The sequence below is a fragment of the Odontesthes bonariensis genome, chromosome 22 (assembly GCF_027942865.1).
Source record: "Odontesthes bonariensis isolate fOdoBon6 chromosome 22, fOdoBon6.hap1, whole genome shotgun sequence".
Lineage (NCBI taxonomy): Eukaryota > Metazoa > Chordata > Actinopteri > Atheriniformes > Atherinopsidae > Odontesthes > Odontesthes bonariensis.
Genome location: NC_134527.1, coordinates 8,063,939 through 8,085,782, shown reverse-complemented (window position 1 = coordinate 8,085,782; position 21,844 = coordinate 8,063,939). Strand labels below are relative to the sequence as shown.

At 41.5% G+C, this 21,844-nt stretch overlaps 2 protein-coding genes across 4 annotated transcripts in view; one reads left to right on the top strand and one right to left on the bottom strand.

The window, feature by feature from the left end:
• unc13bb (unc-13 homolog Bb (C. elegans)) overlaps nt 1-12,876 on the bottom strand; it is a 61,905-nt gene extending 49,029 nt beyond the window's left edge. For all 3 annotated transcript variants that reach the window (XM_075455085.1, XM_075455086.1, XM_075455087.1), the window contains exons 1-2: nt 12,597-12,876; nt 2,402-2,431 (exon numbers count right to left, since the gene is read on the bottom strand). In XM_075455085.1, coding sequence (XP_075311200.1) covers nt 2,402-2,431; nt 12,597-12,618 — 52 coding nt within the window. In that variant the 5' untranslated portion in view covers nt 12,619-12,876. The remainder of the gene's footprint in view (nt 1-2,401; nt 2,432-12,596) is intronic.
• Nucleotides 12,877-15,586: 2,710 nt separating this feature from the next.
• LOC142372988 (stomatin-like protein 2, mitochondrial) lies at nt 15,587-20,411 on the top strand. Its single transcript, XM_075456032.1, has 10 exons — nt 15,587-15,733; nt 16,403-16,555; nt 18,059-18,158; nt 18,572-18,630; nt 18,732-18,833; nt 18,913-19,047; nt 19,239-19,383; nt 19,519-19,598; nt 19,698-19,826; nt 19,916-20,411. Exons 1-10 carry the CDS (start codon nt 15,689-15,691, stop codon nt 20,039-20,041), a joined length of 1,074 nt encoding a protein of 357 aa, XP_075312147.1. The 5' UTR covers nt 15,587-15,688; the 3' UTR covers nt 20,042-20,411.
• Nucleotides 20,412-21,844: the final 1,433 nt, after the last annotated feature.

The following is a 21,844-nucleotide window of genomic DNA, read 5'->3' as shown; positions in this document are numbered from 1 at the left end:
GATAAAGCAATGACTAATACAACATTCAGAGTGTAGTTCCCAAACATAAGGCCAGATCTTAGAAGGCTCTTCCTGTCGTTCACACAAGTAATTAAAATCCAATGCAGGCATCTAACCTGCACAACGTGGAACATTAAAACGTGTCACACAACTGATGAGGGGTCAGGGAAAGAAATCTAATCGTAGATGTTTTTTTTCTTCCCTACAGCGGCCCCTCTCACACTAACTCCTTAAATGATAAATCTGAATTCTTTGAGCTTACCTCAATTCCACGACTTAACTGATTTAGATAGCAAATTCAATGTTTTGCATTAATCAGTTTTAGACCACACCGCCATAATTTAGCACTTTGTTGCGTTGTTGCTGAAAGACTTGTCAAATATCTTTTCATTGCATGTAGTAACAGCTTTATCATCAGAGCTCCGAGGGCAAAAACTTACTGGTCCAGTACCACCCCCACCTGGAGTACTGCATCATTCTTTATTTTGTAGTCTTTTTTGCCATATTTTTGGCAACATAGATACAACACATAAACCCCGTTGTAACTTTTATACATATAGCTCCGCTTGTGTTTTAGAATTAAGCTCATAGTCATTGAGGTCATGTTTAAAACCCTCTCCATGGCAGGATACTATTTTATATCTGAGCTTATCACTAAATACTTGGCAACATGATAATTCCAATCCCCTGACCAATTGTTTGGAAATGTGTCAACTGACTACTGCACAGAGATGTAGAATGGAACCATACATCATTGCCCTACAGCAGAGATGACTCAGGCCCAGTGCAATTAGATTTGGCCTGTGAGATAATACCAAATGTCTCCTAAAGCTACTAGAGTAAACAGCGCACGAACCGCTAACAAGACAAACCAGAATGATCTGCTGGTGCGTTGGCGCATCAATCAGGACCCACAAGCGCCCAGCTTTGTTGACATTCATTCACGACCTCACGCTACCAGTCGCATCGGGCCACCCATCCAAAAATGGACAAACGAAAGGTAGAAAACAGGAGCTTTCTAGACAGGTGGGAAGCTGAGGTGGTCTTTGGATACCACCTCATATTTGGTTTGTAACTACGAACAACTACTAGTTCGATGGCTTGTGCACTCTTGTCTTAGGTTGACTGTAATTGCCACCCCCAATTCTGTGTCCACCTTGGCTGAAAAATCTTGTCCGTCTGCGCCACTTAGGGTTGCAAAGATAATCAGTAGGCTGCAGCTCTCTTATCTTTTACACGTTTGGGTACTTTTGGGGGATCTAAATCGAGCTCTCTGCTCTGAACCAGAGGAGCAAAACATACATAATGTACGGATGTCTACCTTAAATCATTTACCACTTATCAAAAAATGATAAATGGCTGAATTATGAAAACAAAACAAAACAACAAAAGTGATATTTATAGCAAACATACATATTTACTTTTCAGCTCAGAGAGCTGGCTTAACTGAACTATCCCTGATGTTTGCTCTGGGACAAGCTGTCACATGCTGTGAGGCCCACAGGAGGGAGGTCTTCCCAACAATGATCGAGACCCTACAAAATGGTTTCATGTACATATGAAGGAGGGGCCAAAAACACACAAGGACACTTGCGGGATAACTAACATCAGTGGCGTATCCAAAGCTGAGGTGACTTTCTATCGGCGTTCCTGTCTGCTCTTGCCAGAAATGTCACAGAGCTTAAAGAGAGGCGTGAGCGTGCACACTGAAAGGATTTGCTTAGGTGGAGGGCGCAGGGATTTGGACTTAGGAGCCACCCATCTAAGCTCACCTATCCACAGCCTATCGTGGAAGGACACAGGATTTCATAATGCAAAATCAACCCGCCCCCCCCCTTTTTGGTGACTTGCCACAATTTAAGTGATTAACCTACATTAGAAAAGGACTTGTGGCATACTTTCCAAAAGAGACAACACAAAGTTAATTAGCCTCTATAAGAAGCTTTTAAGTTGTGTAGTTGTAAATAAAACTTAAGATCCATATGGCTTGATGACTGGATCTCAAAATGATCATCAAAAGCTCAACACTGACGCCAGCCTTGGAAAAAAAATGACAAAAATGAGCACTGGAGGGTACACTAAAGAAACAACTAATAATCCAAGGTCAAGGTCCATGGAATATGAATCTCTTTGAAATAGAATAGAAAAATACTTTATTCATCCCCCAATGGGGGAAATTCAAATTAGTCAAGTAGCTCAAAAAAAATTATAAATATTTACAATGATTATATATTAATTTTTTATTATACATTATTATTATTATATAATTATTATTAAATTATATCAAATCACTTTGCATACAGCCTCTTCTTAATTCAAGTGTTCCCAACTTCCAGACAAAGGGGAGGATGAACAGACTGAAAGAAAAGACAGGAAATGTTTAATAAATAAAAGTTCTTACCTGGTGACCCCTGGAGCTTAGCTTTCTTCACTGCAAAACACAAAAAAAAGAATCATTAGGCCAGCCGAACCATTTCAGTTCCACTCATTTAGAATCATCAGGATTTGGTCAGAGTTCTGGAAATGAGCAAACCCAAAAATGACATCAACTCCCATCTCCCAGCTACGTCTTTGACCCAAAAACAAGATCGTGTTTTTGTTGCTTTACGATTTCATCACAAAGCAGAAACGTGAGTCGTGATGGATGTGGCTCGTGACACCCGAGTCAGACAAACTGTGCGTCAAGTCTTTGCTAAAAAACAACAACATGCAACATCCTGCTCGTTTGTGCCGCTATATGATGGAAAAAGGACGTAACAAGCATCTCTGTCAAACTAATCTTTATTAAATCTCCTGATATACATGACCCTGTTTTACACACGTGCAACACCCTCACACTGGAACAACGAGCTCAAACCTTTGCTGCAATGACAACAAAGTTAATCACATACATTTCAATAACTAACAGGGCACTCAAAGGATTAGATTTCTCATGTTTTTTCACATATAATACAATAAACATATAAATTCTATCTCCAATTTTGGAAGTAGACACATTAAAGGTTCAGAATCAGTGATGATAGTAGTTAAAAGGAACATTTTACAGAATAAAAAAGAAAAAAATCTGTGCTTGAGAGCATTTATTTTGGTGTCCGAGGTGACGAAATCCTGGCCCTTTGTTTTGGGCCCACCTATGAACTGATAATGGCTCATATTCAGTGAGCGGCTCAGATCTGTGGCGGGTTTCCATGTCACACTCACAGCTCAGAAGAAAAAGCCAGAGCATGCTGGCATTTGCTATAAAGTCTCCTTCAGAAAGAAATGATCTAATAATGCTCAACCAGTGCTTTGTTGAATACTTCGATCACCTATCATGTAAAATGAGGAAATTTGACCACTAATTGTCATTCCATCTGAAAAAACAAAACAAAAAGAAAACTGGCATTTGGTTTTAAAATCTCTCCTTCAGCCACCTGTTGAAATTTTCATTGTAGTGTTCTGCCTCTTGTCAAGTTCACCCCGATTCCACTACTGTTACTTTCCAAAAGATTAACATTATTACACCACTACCTTTGTTAAATGAATGCTTTCTAGTTGAACTGTTACAATCTGCAAATTGGAAAATCCGCAGCCGTCATAGCGACAGAGATGCACAACGATATCTGCACCCAGTCTTTTGCTCAGTGTCATCCTCTATATGGAGTAATAAACGGTACACATGCATTACGAGTTATGCCAATTACATCTCTTGCTCAGTCCATTATTGTTGATGCAAAATCATTGCTTTCTGGTACCTATTGCTAACCTGCAAAGTAGCTAGAGTGCTGAACCAAATCCCTCGCAAGATTGATAAAGTTACTGTATCGATATATATATGTATATATATATATATATATATATATATATATATATGTATATATAGAGAGAGCTTGAGTGTTATAGGTATGACTGGAAGAACAGCTTCATTATATTTGGGTTTATTGAATTAAATTGCATACCATAAGCCCAGATTTTGACAACTGAATGACATTGTATGATATACTAGAGTCACTTATAGATGGCTGTAAGACAGCCAGCATGACGATCTGTCCTCAGACAACTTACGAACGTACAAAAACTAACAGTTAACTAAGTCCGCTTGACTCAAAGTCAAAGTTCTTCAGGAGCTCGTTCTTGTTCAGGGTCTGACTCCAGTTTAATCTGCCATGGCTGCATGGTTCTGTAAGAGAAAGCTGCGTCTTCCGTTGGTAAACTTTCTTTTCACCCTGGCTTTCTCCCATGGTAAGGAGAAGCCAAAGGTCTTAAGAGAGGCACAACCACAAGAGGAGGCGAATAGACTAAGAGGTGGAATGAGAGGCTGGTTGGAGGACAGTTGTTTTTCAGTAGGGCTGAGAAGACGGCTGCTGTGCTACAGATAAGTGATATTTGGACCAAAATGTGACTCAGGTGATTGTGCTCCTTGTTGAAAGAGTGTAATGGTCTCCTTTAACTTTTGTGAAACGTAAACAATATAAGCAACATTTCTCAACATTGGCCACTAAAAACAAGAGCAAAACAAATGAACCAATAGTGAAGCTCGAAGCTCTCAGTTAACACACACCCCGCAGAAGAAGTGTTCAATGCTCAGTAACTGCTTGCTTCACGTCCTAAAATGGGATGCAACGAAAAGAGCTGGAACTTCATGCTTTAAAGAGGAAGGGTTTACACTGGATCTGTGCTGTATTTTGACCAAAGCATGTCACGGGCCTTTCATTAAGACCTGAACCGCGCCAACTTGTTTAAAAAAAAAAAAAAAAAAAGGGGCATAATGTCTCCTTTAAATATAATCATGAAGCATAAGCTTAGACAGCTGCATCACAAACACAACACCTGGTGAACAAACAGATGGAAACAAAAAGTGAGGCAGATGGGACTTAAGATACAAAACGTACAAAGCAAAACAAAAGCAAAAAACTGTGTTTACTGAAGCTATTTTTTTAAACCCCTGAAAGAAAAGCACTGAAATATTTCTGGTTTATTATTAGACCTAAGATCTTTAGCCCCCTGATGCATCCATACAATACCGTTTATGAGATTGTGAAGCGCTTTGGAGGGGATTAGTTGTGATTGCTGTGGCAGGGTCATGTGTTCAGGCAGAGAACCTACTAAACCTCTGGAGCCTGAGATGCCAGATGTGCAGGACAGGATCAGGGTGGCACAAATGATGCCTTCATTTTACATGCAGCGTCCACGTTCTTCCCTCTGTGGACACCAAAATAACTATAAGGGAGAAAGTTTTTACTCGTTTCTCCTCCCGTCTCCTATGAGAAGTGTTTACATTTACGATTGTAAAAACAAATGGAAGATGAACGTTAGATCTAAGAACACCCTACAGTGTCCAGTCTCCAAGAAAACACCAACTCCTGACTCCGCACTTCTTGTGTTTCCTGTCTTGTACACACCGCAGTATGAAGCGGAAAGGGAGGAGTGGGCAGCTTTTGTTTTTCCTTTCTTTTTTTTTTTTTTTTTTGTTGTACACTTTCCACTGAGTTAAATGAGCTGGCACTGTGGCCTTTTGTCCCGATTTGCATGATGTTTTTTAGGACCAGGGGGCCATGGTGATGGAAACTGATGCTTATCCGTTTCTGTCCTTGGCTTTCAAGGCCATTTAGCTTACTGCTGGAAGGGAATTGCTGCACAATTACTTTACCAATCTACTGTTTTCCTTGTTTTTTTTCTCCCCTCCTGTAGTTTTTCTGAATGCTTACTTTCTGTTGAACTTCACAAGGTACATATCTTAGACTTAATGGATTCAAGTGACTCATAGTCATTAATCTCAGGAATACACATGAACAAGGGTATAAGCTTAAAGGTCCCATGGCATGAAATTTTCACTTTTTAAGGTTGTTTAACATAAATATGAGTTCCTCTAGCCTGCCTGCGGTCCCCCAATGGCTAAAAATGACGATAGACCTAAACCATGCACTGGAAATTATTCTCCGCCTTTGGAAATGTGACCATGCAGATGGCCTGATCGGGAAAGCCGCCGCTTATGACGTAGAGGTTGTTTCCACCCAGAGCCAATAAACTGCCTTTCCCCACCCACAGCTCTTTGGCCAGCTCATTGCGCTGTATATCGATGTAAAAAATCTGTTTAGAGCTCCTGCATCAGAACCTCTAAAGAGCCAGTGGACAGATTTTGTTTTTTTCTGGGAAAGTGACGACAGAACCGAAGAGATTTGTGTGTGCGCCAAATATTTCACAGACGAATGTTTCCAGAACTTGGGCTAATACCGAGCCCAAGGGAGAGCCCAGACACCCTGCGGAGGAAACTCATTTCGGCCGCTTGTATTCGCGATCTCGTTCTCTCAGTCACTACCCACAGCTCGTGACCATAGGTGAGGGTAGGAACATAGATTGACCGGTAAATCGAGAGCTTCGCCTTCTGGCTCAGCTCCTTCTTCACCACGATGGGCCGGTGCAGAGCCGAGCCCGCATCACTGCAGACACAGCACCGATCCGCCTGTCAATCTCCTGCTCCATTCGTCCCCTTACTTGGGGAAGGGTCTCATTCCCGAGTAAGTAATTTAACACTCTATTATTGTGTTGCTTTCCTGTATGTACAGTATAGTTACATAGCTTGTTACCACAGGAAAGGGTTTGTATCGTTAGCAGCTAACGTTAGCTTACGGTTAGCTATGCAGCTAATAGCATCTGCAAGCTCTTATCTCTGCCAACTGGGCTGTTGGAGGTGTTTGCATGACCATGAGATGGTTAGCTCGCTCATTTTAGACCAAAACCCCCTACTTCAAGCTTCCTGAAGAAGAATGAATCCGCAAATTCAGTGCATTTCATCAGGATAATGACTCATTCATGGTTCCAGAGTCAAAACGGTCAGTCTGTCTGTGTCGTTAGCGCTGCAGCTAATAGCTCGGTCACTGTCGCTAATGTAACGGTAAATAGCATGAGGTATGCAAGTGGACACCTCATTTACTGTAACGCGAGTGTTGTGTACTTATTTGTTGTTTTGATAGCCGTCCTGCTAGTGGTGTTATGGCGCGCACGATATCTGCCTTTCCTCCGATTGAAATGACTCGCGCTACGTGCATCTTTGCAAACCAGAGCAATCAGATGAGAATGTCAAAATCCTCACTCCTGCTTTCCCCTTCACGCACGCCTTTTTTGCTGTGTCTTGTGTAGCACTTGCTTGATGTTTGACTGTGTTAGGAGAGTTGTTCAGTAACTAGTTCGTCATATTGTCAAAGTAAGCTCATTTTAACAGGTTTTGCTAGTTTTACGGCATAGGGCTGCCGTGCCATCTACGTGCCATAGCGATTCACAAAACATTTGCGCAAGGTACCACGGGCGTAAGTAAGGCCACACCCCCACTAAACAGCTCATTCTGGGGATCCTAAGGAAAGCTCATTTTTGGGACTGGCTGTAATTCTGCACCAAGGCAGAATTTTGGGAAAAAAAACTCAGATACAGTATTAGGGGACCACTAAAGCCTATAAAAATACATAAAAGCCTCCATTTATTTTCATGCCATAGGACCTTTAATATTCACATCGCAGTAAATTCCATGACGAGATTCACTGGGTAAGAATGAACTGATCACACTACCTGTTTGCTGCTTGACACAAACAGATAAGTCAAAACGGTTCTTATTCTACGCAATGCATGACCAAGGTCTGTGTGACCTCAATTAATTTGAAGCACTCTTTTCTTTTCCAGTAGCTACTAAGTGACATGAAGACTTTGCATGTAAGGAGTAAAGAGAGAGCAGAGCAGTGGAAGAATACTGAAAAGGAGGAAATGAAAAAGAACCTGATTACAAAAGTCAGTCCTTTGGAAGTATTTTGGTCACAGAAAGTACCACGTCGATTAAAAACAGCCACTTTGTTGGCCGCGCTTCTCATTTGTCACTATAGCACAGATAATTTGTCTACACGATGAATACAAAGTGGCTCATGGCAATTTTCAGCCCTTTAAAATTCTCATTTTTACACAGTTGCACCCCCTGCGTCATGACCAACATGCTTTGTCCACTTTTGATCAAAATGTCATGAGATTAAACAAAATATGGAGTCATGCCATGTAGATAACATTGTATTACAATGTGCATGTAATTACTTACCATATTAAATATGCAGCCCTTTTGAAAACTTCTTATATATTCAGAGAAATGTAATCTATTGGCAGTCAAATGACAAGATTTTAAAGGCAGTTTTAAAGCCGATGAAAATCAGGTTAAAGCTGAACATTTAGTTAATCTGCTCCATCAGCAGCACATGTCAGTGTGTGTTTCTATTCTAATCCGACTGACCACATAAACAAACAAAACCAGACCCAAACCAATGTGTGGAAACATGCGTTTCCAACTGAGCTCTGCGCATTTCACACCGGTGAGTTAAAGTTAGAAGGAAAATAGAGACAGCAATGCAACGCTGCTCTAACTTTGGCAGAAGACTTTGGGGGGTTCAATGTACAAAAATAACGGGACATCGCCTCTGGAAGACGAGGTAGGAACAGCGACAACGAAATCTACTACTGCTGCTGCGGTGAGGTGCTTCCGCTTTGGGTTGGATCTGATCAGGGTAAGAGAGAGAGAGAGAGAGAGAGAGAGAGAGAGAGAGAGCAACAGATGGCTCAGGGGATTACTCCTGCAATCTCTAAGTGCTCTCTCCATCTCACTCCACCTCTTTCATAATTCCACTACTCTGCTGCTCCATCACTTTTAGGCCAGCAGGGCCCCCGTCGTTCATCCTTAAACAAAATACCCTTCTAATAACTCCTCCAGGCACTGATTTTGCCACAGAGCCAAAAGTCAGCCGAGTAGCGAACAGCACCGATGCAGCTGGGGCGGCTTGTCCAGCAAACTTGCTGTGATCTCGTCTTTTTGCATCAGTTTTGACTGAAGAATTCATGTTTTTGATTAGTCTAAAACACACAGAACTGACTTAGAACCCTGATTGAGAGTAAAAACTTAACTAATAATTCTCTGGCTTTACACAAACATTGCTTCGCTTGCATTTCTCTATCTTAATAACTAAATGCATGGACTTCTGTAATGGCCATGGCTCAGGTGGAGCGGTCGTTGTGCAACATAACTAAGTTACTTTTTCTACCCCTCCAATGCTCGAGCACTGGGCTTTATCTACCTTTTTGGTCAGCAAGTGAAATAGTTGCGTCAGGACTGTCCGTTACCACGCTGAAACTCTCTAAAGACCACAAGCAATCATGAGCACAGAAGCCTCCTCCTGATTGCAGCGTTTAAGCTCTTTGGAAACCATGAAGATCAGTCTGTACTTAATACCCTCAACAAGGCTGGAAGTTGCAAGATATTATGCAGCTAAATAAAACACGTGTCTCCAATACTGCAGCATCATGGGGCCCATGTGATGTGACCCGCGTGTCCACTCGGGCCTGCCCTGATCCCCAGCAAGAGTCTCCCCCACATGTCCACCTGTAAGGGCAACCACTTGTCTGTTGTGTAAAGACGTCACCATGGCGATGTAGCCTCTCAGCTAGCAATAAATAGGCAACACTGTCAAGTCGCGCCAAGGTGGTATGACTCACATGCCCGAGTGCTCTCTCCTCATCTCATCTACCGGCTGCATAACTCCTACCAGCTTTAATTTCACTGATCAATCGATGCACTGTCTGAAAGCACCACAGGGAAAAGCCTAAATTAGGTCAAATAATTCCCGATTGCTTGAGCCATTGAATTGAATCTCTCAAGTATGTGGCACCAAACTGACCTGCATCTTCGTGACCTTTTTCATTGCCAGGAGCTATTCTGTCTGATGCAAAAGAAAACGGGCCAAAAACTCATTATTCTCAAAAAAAAATTAAAAAAAATTGTTCTTTCTTTTTCTAAATGAGCACAAAGGTTTTAGACTGACTTTTTTTTTTTTTTTTTTTCTGTTTATGCTCCCAGTCTTGATTCAAAACTTCCTCCTGACTGGAAAATGACTCATGTGGTAGTAAAACTGACAAAAAGCAACCTGAGAACAATCTTTGCGTCATGTATGAAAGTCAGCTGACAGCTTTTATTATCAAAGCAAATATTTGTTGTCGAGGCGCTGCGTCAAGCTAATACATCCACCTTCTGATGATGAGGCTCACAGCTGCACTCAGGACACTCAAGATATAGTCAATAGTGGATGGAATAGGCAAATAAATTACCTCCGGTCGCCCCACAAGGAGAATCTGACCGCGCTGACACAAAGCTGTAATATGGATTTGCAGCGATGAAACCGCGGCAACCAATACCAAAGTTGTTTTACGGAAAGCTCTACCAAATATCACCGTTACATAAGATGGGTAATCATCTGTAACTTCAAGAAGGAGAGATTATTGTCACAGACGGCTCACCCTCACCCTCTGTCCTCATATTGTCACATATAAGGCCCATTTCAACCATTGTGGGATGCCACTATCTCTCAGGTCCAGTGCTTCCATGGAGATAATAAAGGAAGCATCGAAGCTCCTTTCCTTAGCATCCAGAGAATTTGACCAGCTGCTATCTTGGCTGCCAGTGAGATATGTGCGGGTCATTTCACTCAGTCAGGAGTCTTGTAGACAAAAGAAAAGAGGACCGTGCAAACGTGCCGTACGAAGCCGAGGGTCACAAGTTAATAGCAACTTTGCTCCTGGTTAACCTTCTATTCAACCAGCGACGCAAAAATGGGTCGTGACTGAGTCGGCTCGTTTAATGAGAAGCTCAAGGGGTTGAGATCCTGCTTTTTGTCTGAGCTTGAGATGAAGCCCGCAACAGTCGTTACAACATCTAAATAGGTGCATAACTTTACCTGGTCTCCTTCACCGGCAGGACTTATGGGCGCTGGTGTGGAAGGGAACAAGAGGACAAAAAAAAAGAAAACCCCTTCCATTTGTTAAATGCAGCTTCATCGTGGAGTTTGCTTTGATCTCAAGCTCTCAACTCTCTGACCTCGATGCTCAATAATGTTGTACACGGCAGCTCCGTAAGAGGTGCTATCAATTTCACACAGTGGACGGTGATTATTGAAAGAGTGCAACAGATCGGGGGCGAGGCTGAGAGGTCTGTCTGACAATGAGAACAGTCACGATTGTGACATTTCACATCGCAATGAATTGCAACGTAAAAAGCCAGTCTCTATTGATTAAATCCGCCCGTAACAGTATGAGCCAAAAAAATACTTCACTTAATAATCCACATTACATTCTTGGGAAAGAAAAACAGACATTCGCTGGAAATGGATACAGGAAATAAAAAAAAAATTAAAAACAATTGCCTTTTAGGATTTGTAAAGAAAAGCTGCACATGGCAGATATCTCTCGTCACAGCGAGACGAAGGCTGTAAATTATCAGTCAACTTTATCAGAAGGTGGAAAACAGTATGTGGGAACAGGACATTTCACGGCAGGTGGATGGAGACAATCTTTCAAACATTGATCGAGATTAGCGCAAACAGCTGTGATGGCACGACTGTGTCACCTTATAACTGTGCCAGTTGTAAGGTGACAACTGTATTCTTAAAATCTGACTTTCTATAAAGATAATCAGCTTATTATGATGAATTGGAGAGGAAGGGCTTGTCATCACCGATGTGAACACATGTGTGGCTCTAAGAAAGAGGCTCGGCCTATCTTTTTGACTTGCAGCAGGTTTATTCCTCCTCACCCACCCCTGAACTGAACTGCCGGATCGCTGGTATTTTCAGAGTATTGGATGTTACATAATGTTCTTTCCTGCTGTAAAGGATACTACAGTGGGATTCTCCCCACTTTGTTTCCTGCCGTACCACCCCCCTCCTCTGATAAGCTTCTGTCTTGTAGCAGCAAGAGTCCACGTGAGGAGGGGACCTAGTTTTTAAAGTGCATTATCAGTTTCATCTGGAACCACATGAGCCTTTCTGCAATTTTATGATTTACTTTCATTTGTGAATGAGAACACAACAGGTGGCTCGAGAATAACCACTTCTGTTTAACCAACACACGCCTCTGAACGATAGAAATTTTGAAGATATTTTTTTTATCATCAACTGAATTAAATAGCAATGACCTTGGTGAATCCTAAGCAAGGCCTTCTGCATTTCATTTGAGGACATCCTCGTGTGCATCGGAACATTCATCACATTACATGGAGGCTGAATGGTCAGAAACACAGTAATTTGTTAAAAACTTCAAGTTACAGTTAAATCAATAAATTATAAATATAATTTATTTTATTTTATTTCAACAATGTCAGTTTATGTAGTGTCCTTCTATAGGTAAACCTTATCCTGAAGGGACATCATCCTGTATTGGTTTTAACAATGCTAGGAGCTTGTGGTTGTTCAGATTTTTGTGGTATCTCAAAGTAAAACATAGTAAACCTCTGCTGGGCTAAAACAGCTGGTGTGGTGTGTGTGTGTGTGCGTGCGTGTGTTTTGTGTGCTTTTTTTTATCCATTACCCTCAGAAGGTGTTTAGCTTTTTTTTAAGAGTGTAAAACCAGAGCAGGTCAAACAAAACCAGTTACTTTTTCCATGTAATTTCACTAAAAGAAAACGCCTCCTGCTAGAAAGTGTGCCCTGTGCGGCACATTCCCACTCTCAGACTGACTTCAGCAAATTCAACCAACTCAGAACAAAACCACCAAATACACAAACAACTATAACCGTATAAAGTAGAAATAACAGGGAAACCTACCTCTGACACACAGTAGCGACATGACAAAGCGCCTCCAGCGAGAAGCCAGTAGTTTCACAGTTTGTAGCTTAAGAGGGCTCTCAGCGGAGATTTATTGAGTCAGGTCACATTATAACATCCGTTGAAACACTTTCCCAGAAGCTCTGATAAAATCCTTTTTTGGTTTTTACAGGTCGCTAACTGATGCCGGACATGGGCAGAGAGCACTTGCTCCCCGCCACGTCCACGCCATTATCAAAACTCCCATCAAAGGTTTTCAGACTGACGGACGGCACGAGAGCACCGAAACACAGAGGAGAGTGGCGGGGTAGGGGGGGGGGGGCAGAGGCACCTGTTACTGGCTTTTGAGGGATCCAATCAGAGTACAGTACCCCTGCTATAGGGCGGGACCTCTTCAGGAAATTCGGCCAATCGCTGAGAGGGATGAATTGGAAGAAGGGACAGGTGACGCACAAAAGTCCCAGTATGAAACCATACCTAGAGTCACATTTTTAGTTCTATTTTTATTTTTATTTTTTTAATTTATCAGTCAACCCCACCCCCAACAGCATATTTTAGTGTTCTGTTTGTTTGTTTTTAGTTACTTTTGTTTTTTATTAAAAAAAATGAATTAATTTACTCAATTTTTATTTAACTTTTATTTATTTTTATTTTTTTTGCTTCAAGTCGTTCACGTGTAGTATTGGTTTAACACTTAATAGGCTGAGTTCGAATTTATTTGAAATATGTTTTACATAACTTGCTGAAGCGTCAAATCAAATCAGGTTTCCAACTCACGGAGGGCTTAACAGAAAAGAAGCTCAGCGAACAGCTTTTAGTAGGTAACCCAAATCCCAAGACCTTCGCTGAATACCGAAAGACTGAAATACTGGCTTCCGTTACTCCAAGTTTCCTGAACACTGTGGCTCACAGGCACAAACATTTCTGATAGTCTTTTAGGATATGTATGGTATTTGATAACACAAACGTCCCAGTTGGAGGTTTACTGAATCTAAGCAAAACGGAATGAACAGCACCACCCCGTGGCTGTATTCAGTCATTACACTGGACAAGACACATTTTCAGTGTCACTGGACAAAAACGTTTGGCAACTCACAGAGACGTGGTCGTACATTTTACAACTCCAGTTGTTAATTCTCAGACCTTTTTCTATTGAATGAAAACTAACTTCCTCCTGCAAGATACTGAACCTCGTGTCGCCTACTGATGCGTCCAAGGCCGTATGAGCGTCTATTTGTGAATGGGTGAACAAGAAAAGACAAGAAAAGAGCTACATAAGTACAGTCCATTTCCCATTTATTAGCTCATCTTGAATTTGATAGCAGCAACACACCTAAAAAAAAAGTTAGAACACTGTGTGGCATCCTCTCTTAGTTCAACAAGAGTCTGTAAACTTTTGGAAGTTGAGGAGACCAGTTGCCGAACATTTGGGAGATAAATGTTGCCCATTTCTTGTTAGATGTATAGGATTCATGCTGCTCAGCAGTCTTCTTTGTCCTATTTTGCATTCCATGATCCATATGTTTTCAACTGGTAAAAGGTCAAGCACCTGGACTCTTCTTCTACGATGCCATGCTGTTGATATAGATGCAGTACACGATTGAGGGTTGTCTTGCTGAAATATGCAAGACCTTATCTGAAAAAAAAAAAAGTAGTCTGGATGTGAGCATGTGTTGCTCTAAGACCCGTATAAACCTTTCAGCATCAATGGGGCCTTTCTAGATGTTGCCAGTCCCATAGGCACCCATGTACCACCATACCATCACACATGCAGTCTTTTAAACTGAGTAAAGATAACCAGCTGGGTGGTCCCTCTGCTCTTTTGTACAGAGGAAATGGTGTCATTGAGTTCCCAAAAGAATTTCAAATTTTGATTCATTGGACCACAGAATAGTTTTCCACTCTAGCTGTGAGGAGATTGCAGAGTTTCCGGATCTTGTTCACATACGGCTTCTTCTTTTCATGGTTGCGCTTTAACCTGCATTTGTGGATGGCACTGTGAACTGTGTTCACAGACAGTGGTTTCTGGTAGAGTTCCAGAGCCCATGCAGGGACGTCTGTGACAGAACTGTGTCTGTTTTTTAATGCAGTGCTGCCCGAGGGCCTGAAGATCACAGACATCCAGTAATGATTTTTATCTGCATCCCCTGCACATAGAGATGTTTTCAGCTTATCTGAATCTTATGATGATATTAAGTAGTGTAGAGACTGGAATATACAAGTCCTCTCATTTTAAGTTTCGGATCATTGATAATTGAAATTGCATCAGAGTACGCATCACATGGTTGCCGTTTGTTTTGCAGACTGCTGAACCTCTGCCCATCTTCCCATCTGACAAGAGTTATTTGTTGCTCATTGATATAATTAGTTGAAACATGTTCCTCCAGCTATTTCTGTTTTTGCATCACCTACTTTTCCAACCTTTTTGCCCGAGTCTCAGCTTTTTTTGAGATGCGTCGCTGCCACCAAATTCAGGATGAAACATTATTTTTCACGAAACAGTAAAACATTTGTTAGGTTTTGAATGTTATAGTGTAAAATAAAAGGTGGGTTTATGAGATCTGGTTTTATTTAGGTTTTACTCACGTTTGAATTTTTGGGTCGTAATTTTTTTGCCTTCTCATCATTCAAAGCCAATACAGATATGTGCTGGAAAGAAATATTGTTTTATCATCAGTGTCAATTGATACATGTAGCATAATTAGTATTAACATAAGCAGTCGTAGTACTGGTATTAATAGTAGTAGGCCTGTTGTCATAATGAATTAATATTATTGTTATTAATAGGCTCGTATTTAGTACTATATTTGACATATGTTAATTAGGGCCTTTCAATATGTATGAGTTAACACTAGGGGGCAAGTAGTTTTTTCGCGATTTTTAAAAAAAACCGTGGGTCGTTCACGCGTTCATGATCTCGCGGAACTATCGCCATCCGGCTTTCCGTCCCGACGGAGTTTTTTCAGGATTGCACCAGTGATGTAACTTTCATTTCCTTGTCGGCAAGGGTCACTCACATGAGTGCGGAGTGTGTGTTGTGTCGAGTTTATATCCTTGCATTTTCTCTGCAATAGAAACGCCAGACTGCTTCAATGATGTTACGGACGCTGTGTCGGACCGGCGGGGCCATTTTACAGGTAAGTTTAAGTTTTCAAGCGTTATCTTCGGCTTGTTAGCTCGCGTAAACACTCAGCTCGTGCGGTTGGTGTCATTCAGCGTGCACCCGTGGATTAATAACACACCTGCATCCTGACAAAAGAATGAAGTGTGTAAGTGTGCAACAAGTGAACGAGAGAGGGTCTTTCTTTCGCTCTATTGAAATATAATGAACAATAAAGCTACCCCAAAAAAACCGAACGAACAAACTAAAACAAATATGAGGCAGATGACATATAACAGGGGAAAATTTAGCTTTAATGAAAACTTTAGTCTAAATTTACCTGAATAAAAAAAGAAGACCTGAGTTGTTTGTTTCACAGGGACCAAAAATAATTGTTTAACTGACAGTTTATCATGCTTTATCTACCTTTTTTTTCAACTATTATTGTCTATTAAATAATTAGAAAAGAGAGTTATCTTCTAAGTGTAATAGTAGCTCGTCACAAGTCTTTAATGGCTAATAACATTTTTTTTTTTAAAAAAGTCCTGCTTTGCAATGAGAATTTTAAACCAGAAATTCCTTCATTCCCCTGCAGAACGGTGATATTTCCCCTGCAGGTGATTTCTGTATCCCTCTGATCCGATTCTATCGATCCTGACTCTGTTCTGCCTGAAGTAACTCATTGTCGTGGCATTTGTCTTTGTAGCAAACCCAACGGACAGCGCCAAGGCTGTGGGTCACACCAGCCCAGCAGCGATGGGCCTCCAGCCTGCCCATCAACACCGTGGTGCTGTTCGTGCCCCAACAGGAAGCGTGGGTGGTGGAGAGGATGGGTCGCTTTCACCGCATCTTGGAGCCGGTAACGCATATTTGGTCCATTTTTGTTTTTATATTCACTTAGTGACCAAACTCTTAAAAATGTTGAGCACCAGCACATTTATTCAGAGCCCATATTCAGAAAAGATTGAAAGTTTTCTAAATGCAACAAAGTTCGACGTCAGTAACTTGTTGACAGATTTGTACGGAGGGAAAAAGTACAAGGGCTGCTACCTTCAGTGTCTGCACTGAACAATGTCATTGTATTTGAAAAAATGTGAACAGAATTTGATGCCAGCAATGGGTTCTCCAAACAGCAGATCTTTTAGGTATAAAAGAAGTATCCATCAACAACTTTCCAAGCATAAAGGCCAACGTAGGACCTTGAAACCTTCAACCCCTGTTATCAAACGAGCCACATAGGCTTAAAGGCTCTAGCATGGTTGCCGCTTCTGCTAGCGCGAGCTGTGTTGATGACGTCACGATTTCGTGCCGGTAATATATAGTGGCGCAAGTCGATGCGCCAGTAGTGGCAATTTTCTCCGTCACAGAGGTGGCGCTGCTACGTGAAGGTTACCGCTACTCTACAACCACAAAGTCGAGAAGAAAACAATGCCGCTGTCAAGAGCAGGAATAGTCATTAATGATACTGCTGCAGTATTCGGGTCATGTTAATTTTTTAATTCAGTTAAAAGAGGTGAAGGTTTGAAGCCCCCGGCATCACCACTTTTTGAGTCTCTGCCCTCTTCTTTGCCTTCACGTATCTGTCCCGTAGCTTCTTCCACACATTCTTACAGAACTCAGTGGATTTGTTTAACATTGTCAGATGAGTTCATGTTTCAGCTTAGCTTTGTAACAATTGACTTGGAAGATCACCCAGGCTGTTATAAGCGGGAACAAAAACAGCGTCTGTGTTGGTATGTGGGTACATCGCGGTCCATGGGATAGATGTGTGAAGGTGCCGTTGATGCAGAGATGTTTATTGGTTTATTGGTCAGACATCTGCCACCACGTGAGGTCTGTGGTTATTTCAGCAGGATAATGCTAGACCTCATTCCGCATGACTTACAACAGAGCGTGTTTGCTTGCCTGGCCTGCCTGTACTCCAGATCTGCGTCAGACTGAAAATGTACGGTGCATTATGAGGAGGAGACTCCGATGCCGCCAATGGACTGTTAAGCAATTGAAATCTTGTGTTTGGCAAGACTGAGCAAAGATTAATTTTGCAAAACCTCCAAACAATTAGGATCCTCAGCTCCCAAATTATCGAAAAATGGAAGGAAAAGAAGGGTGATGTAACAGAATTGGTAATCAGGCCCTTGTGTTGGTGGTATCAAATTCTTGATTTGTGTATATTTTCGAGATGCAACGCCATTGGTCCTACCTGGATGGAGTTTGTAGCTAAGCTACAAGCTGATCAATTTAAGAATTTTGTTGAAAGGAGCAATCACTTCTACACCATTCCTGTAACTCAGACATTGCAGTGGATCTTATGCCATAAACATCTGCTGACACTCACGACTGGATTGCCTTTTTCTGTCTCTAGGGTTTAAACTTCCTTATCCCCATACTCGATAAAATCCGCTATGTGCAAAGTCTCAAAGAAATTGTGATAGATGTCCCAGAGCAGTCTGCTGTATCCTTAGGTGAGTAATCTATTACTTTTTTTTTTTTAACAGCATCAATAATTTGCTCGATAGATGTGCAGCTAATCCCTTGACAGAGTATTAGGGCTGCATGAAAGAAGCATATAATAAGAGGATAAGAGGACGTTTGTGTATTTCTGTGTTTTTCCTCAAATTTCCAGAGTAAGGTCACCTTCTGGAGAATAAAGTCAGACTGTTTAGAATAAAGTTGAAATGTTGAGGGGAAAAAAAACATGACTTTTCAATATTAAAGTGTAGTCGCTGAGATTCAATCAAACCAGCACAGGTTTTTCTGTGAACAAAGAAATGATTTCTCTTTCAGCATGTTGGCACAGTTGTGTATATTTCTCTCTGAGTGACGTAAAACTTCATAGAAAATCTGATCGAATTTCTTTGGGTGCTCAATTTTACAGATAATGTAACACTACAGATTGATGGAGTGCTTTACTTAAGGATCCTTGACCCTTTTAAGGTATGCTGGCAGAACAGCTTTATTCTGTTTATTTATTTATTTTTTCCCACTTTGAACAAAGTCGTACATGTGCTTTTAAAGTCTCCTCCGTCCCTTCTCAGGCCAGCTACGGCGTCGAGGATCCAGAGTACGCAGTCACACAGCTGGCGCAGACCACCATGCGCTCAGAGCTGGGCAAACTAACTCTGGACAAAGTGTTCCGGGTAAAGACGAACTTCTGCTGCTTCTCACATTCTTCTGTAGTCGTGTACTGTTGTACTCATGTATGTATTCATTGCCAAGGAAAGGGAGTCCCTTAATTCCAACATCGTCCATTCCATCAACCAAGCTTCAGATGAGTGGGGAATCCGATGCCTCCGTTACGAAATCAAAGACATCCATGTTCCACCTCGTGTCAAAGAGTCAATGCAGATGCAGGTGAGATAAATAAGATGACTTTAAAGAATGCTTGTGGGTTTATTTGGGGTCAAGCATTGCATTTTACTCACGAAACAAGACTAAAGCCACTCTAGAATGTAGCTCTTCCCTCAATAGACTTTATTGTAAATTAGAACTGGACAAAGAAGAGAAAAAGCTGTAATACACGCCTTTTTATTTTTTCTGCGTAGGTGGAGGCTGAGCGTAAAAAGAGAGCCACGGTGCTGGAGTCTGAAGGGACAAGGGAGTCGGCCATCAATGTCGCCGAGGGTCGTAAACAAGCCCAGATCCTGGCCTCAGAGGGTCAAAAAGCAGAGCAGATCAATAAAGCAGCTGGTAGGTGCATTTAGAGATTCAGTGTCTCTGCCTACAGACTGTTCCCGCTGCCTTGCTTGTCTTGTGTGTGGATTAAAATGCTGAAATGACCCTGGTGATCCTTCAGAAGTAATGGAGTTACTGTGTTTCCTCCAGGTGAGGCCCAAGCAGTCGTAGCCAAAGCGGAGGCAAAAGCCAGGGCCATCCGTATGTTGTCTGACGCTCTGACTGAGCAGGTATGCACTGTTTTCTTCTTTTCATTAGGATAAAAGCAGTCACAGTTCAGGTTATAGGAGAATATTTTAAATTGTGTTTGGTTTGTTTATGCTGTACAGAATGGAAATGCAGCAGCTTCACTCAGTGTGGCCGAACAGTACGTGTCTGCTTTCTCCAAACTCGCCAAACAGTCCAACACCATCCTTCTGCCTTCCAACACCGGGGACATTAGTGGAATGGTCTCGCAGGTTTGTACACATGCACATGTGCGTTCACAGCGGCCGCTGGATTGAGTACAGATCAATAACAGTTCTCAACTCATTTCCCTGCCACACAGGCTATGACCATTTACAGTACGCTGGCAAAGACAAGCCCCAAGTTGGCATCGGGAGGGGCGGAGGAGAAACCAGTCGGGCAGCTTGAAGACCAGTCGGGATCACCCGAAGAGCAGAGGACTCAGTGATGAACTCCGGATAAGAAATGACACAGAACCAGATGAAGCAGTTTAAGTTATGAGATTTGAAGCATCGCCACGTGAGCAGTGTTCACAAACCATCTCCTGACAGGATGAAAAGGAAAAGTGGCTCGCATCGATAAAGTCTGATGTCTAGCCGTGGAGCCCCGGGATAACACTTTTGTTCAAGGATCATTACTGAATGTTGTCTATGTGCAGTTATTGTCTCATGGGGAAGTAAACGCCCAGCCAGCGACTCCGACAGGTCCGCCCAGACACGGATGCAAATACTTCTGATGCCCAGTATAGATTTTTTTTGTGATATGCATAACCACATATACCCTTCAACCACTCAGCCTAAAGTTGAAGTGAAACATCAGATTCTGTTTTCCGTGTTTTTCCTCCTTTTTCCAACCAGTTTTTCGAGGTTGGTCCAAATAAGATCTTTTCAGTTTTCATGTTGGCTCAGGGAAGCTGTCCAATTTCTATTTCTTTTCTTCTTCTGCAGTGATAATTCATCATCTACATTCTACATCAGTGGGACCAGACTATGAGTCAGAGCATGATCTCCCCCATAAAAGTTTTACATAGCATTTGCTTTATGTTTACCATGTTAAAGTGTTTCAAAGACAAGTCGTTCACATGTCACGCTTGGTCAGATTACTTTAAGATGTTGTCCGTTACTGAGTAGGCTACAAGTTACGTGACATTTTGCATTAAAAGTACATCCTGCACTTAAAAAAAAAAAAAATGCCACAACAGAATATAGAGTATCTTAAGTATATTTCTGTAAAAATGTTTAACGTACTTTTTTGATGACTAAGAATATACCATTGGGCAGGTCAAATTACCCTTCAACAGTTGGGGCACAAACTACATGTGAACAGGTTTTCTACAACATGTGGCATGTTTTGGGTTTTTTTAATGCAAAGACCAGGTCGAGGGCTAAGTTCCGGTCAACACGTTAAGGTAAAATATAACAATCTATGATGGCGTCACCAATCTTATTACACATTTTTTTAAATTTGATTATTATATCATTATTTTCATCTGATTACTTTACCAAAGTTAAATATAAGCAGTTATGGCTCAAGCCTTGTATTCAGGGACTCTTTGCTCAAACGGTCATGTCCTCTGGGTCTTTTTGTCTTCACCTCTGATGTCTTACAAAGTATATTTATTAAACTGAATGAGTCTGATAAAGAATTGGTGCTTTAAAAAAAAAAAAGTCTTTGGTGGGACTGGCACTTCTGAGCCTGTGCCAATGGAGGTTCAGGAAGTAGCGATACATGTTGTAAAGCGCTTGCTTAAAGACATACTGAAGTGTTGACCGCCAAAAGGTCACCAAAATCATATTTTGAAAACTTTGTTATAAACGAGTCATTAATTGACCATAAAATAAACGGTAATCGGATTGGCCTGGGTGTCTGTAATTGTATTTAATTTGGCTACTATAGTCTTTAATTTGTTTGGACATTGGCTCCCTTAAAGAAGAATAAATCCTTCTTTCCGCGTGTTTACAACATGGGTAATGAATAATACTCACGGAATACCTTTTGGCTTTCTGGTTCAATGAAAGGGTGACACCTCTACCGCTGTGCTTTCTAACTAATTGTGCCCACTATATTACCTTACAGGCATGAACAGCTGCGACGCGTATCTTCTTTAAATCAGTTATTTAGCGTGAACAATTAAATAACCATATATTTAAGCTGTGTGTTTTAGAGATATATCACAATAGTTCGCCATTCTCTTTAACGCCTCGAAACAGTGTGCACCTGAAAGTTTAAGCTCTGGGCGGAAAAGATTAAC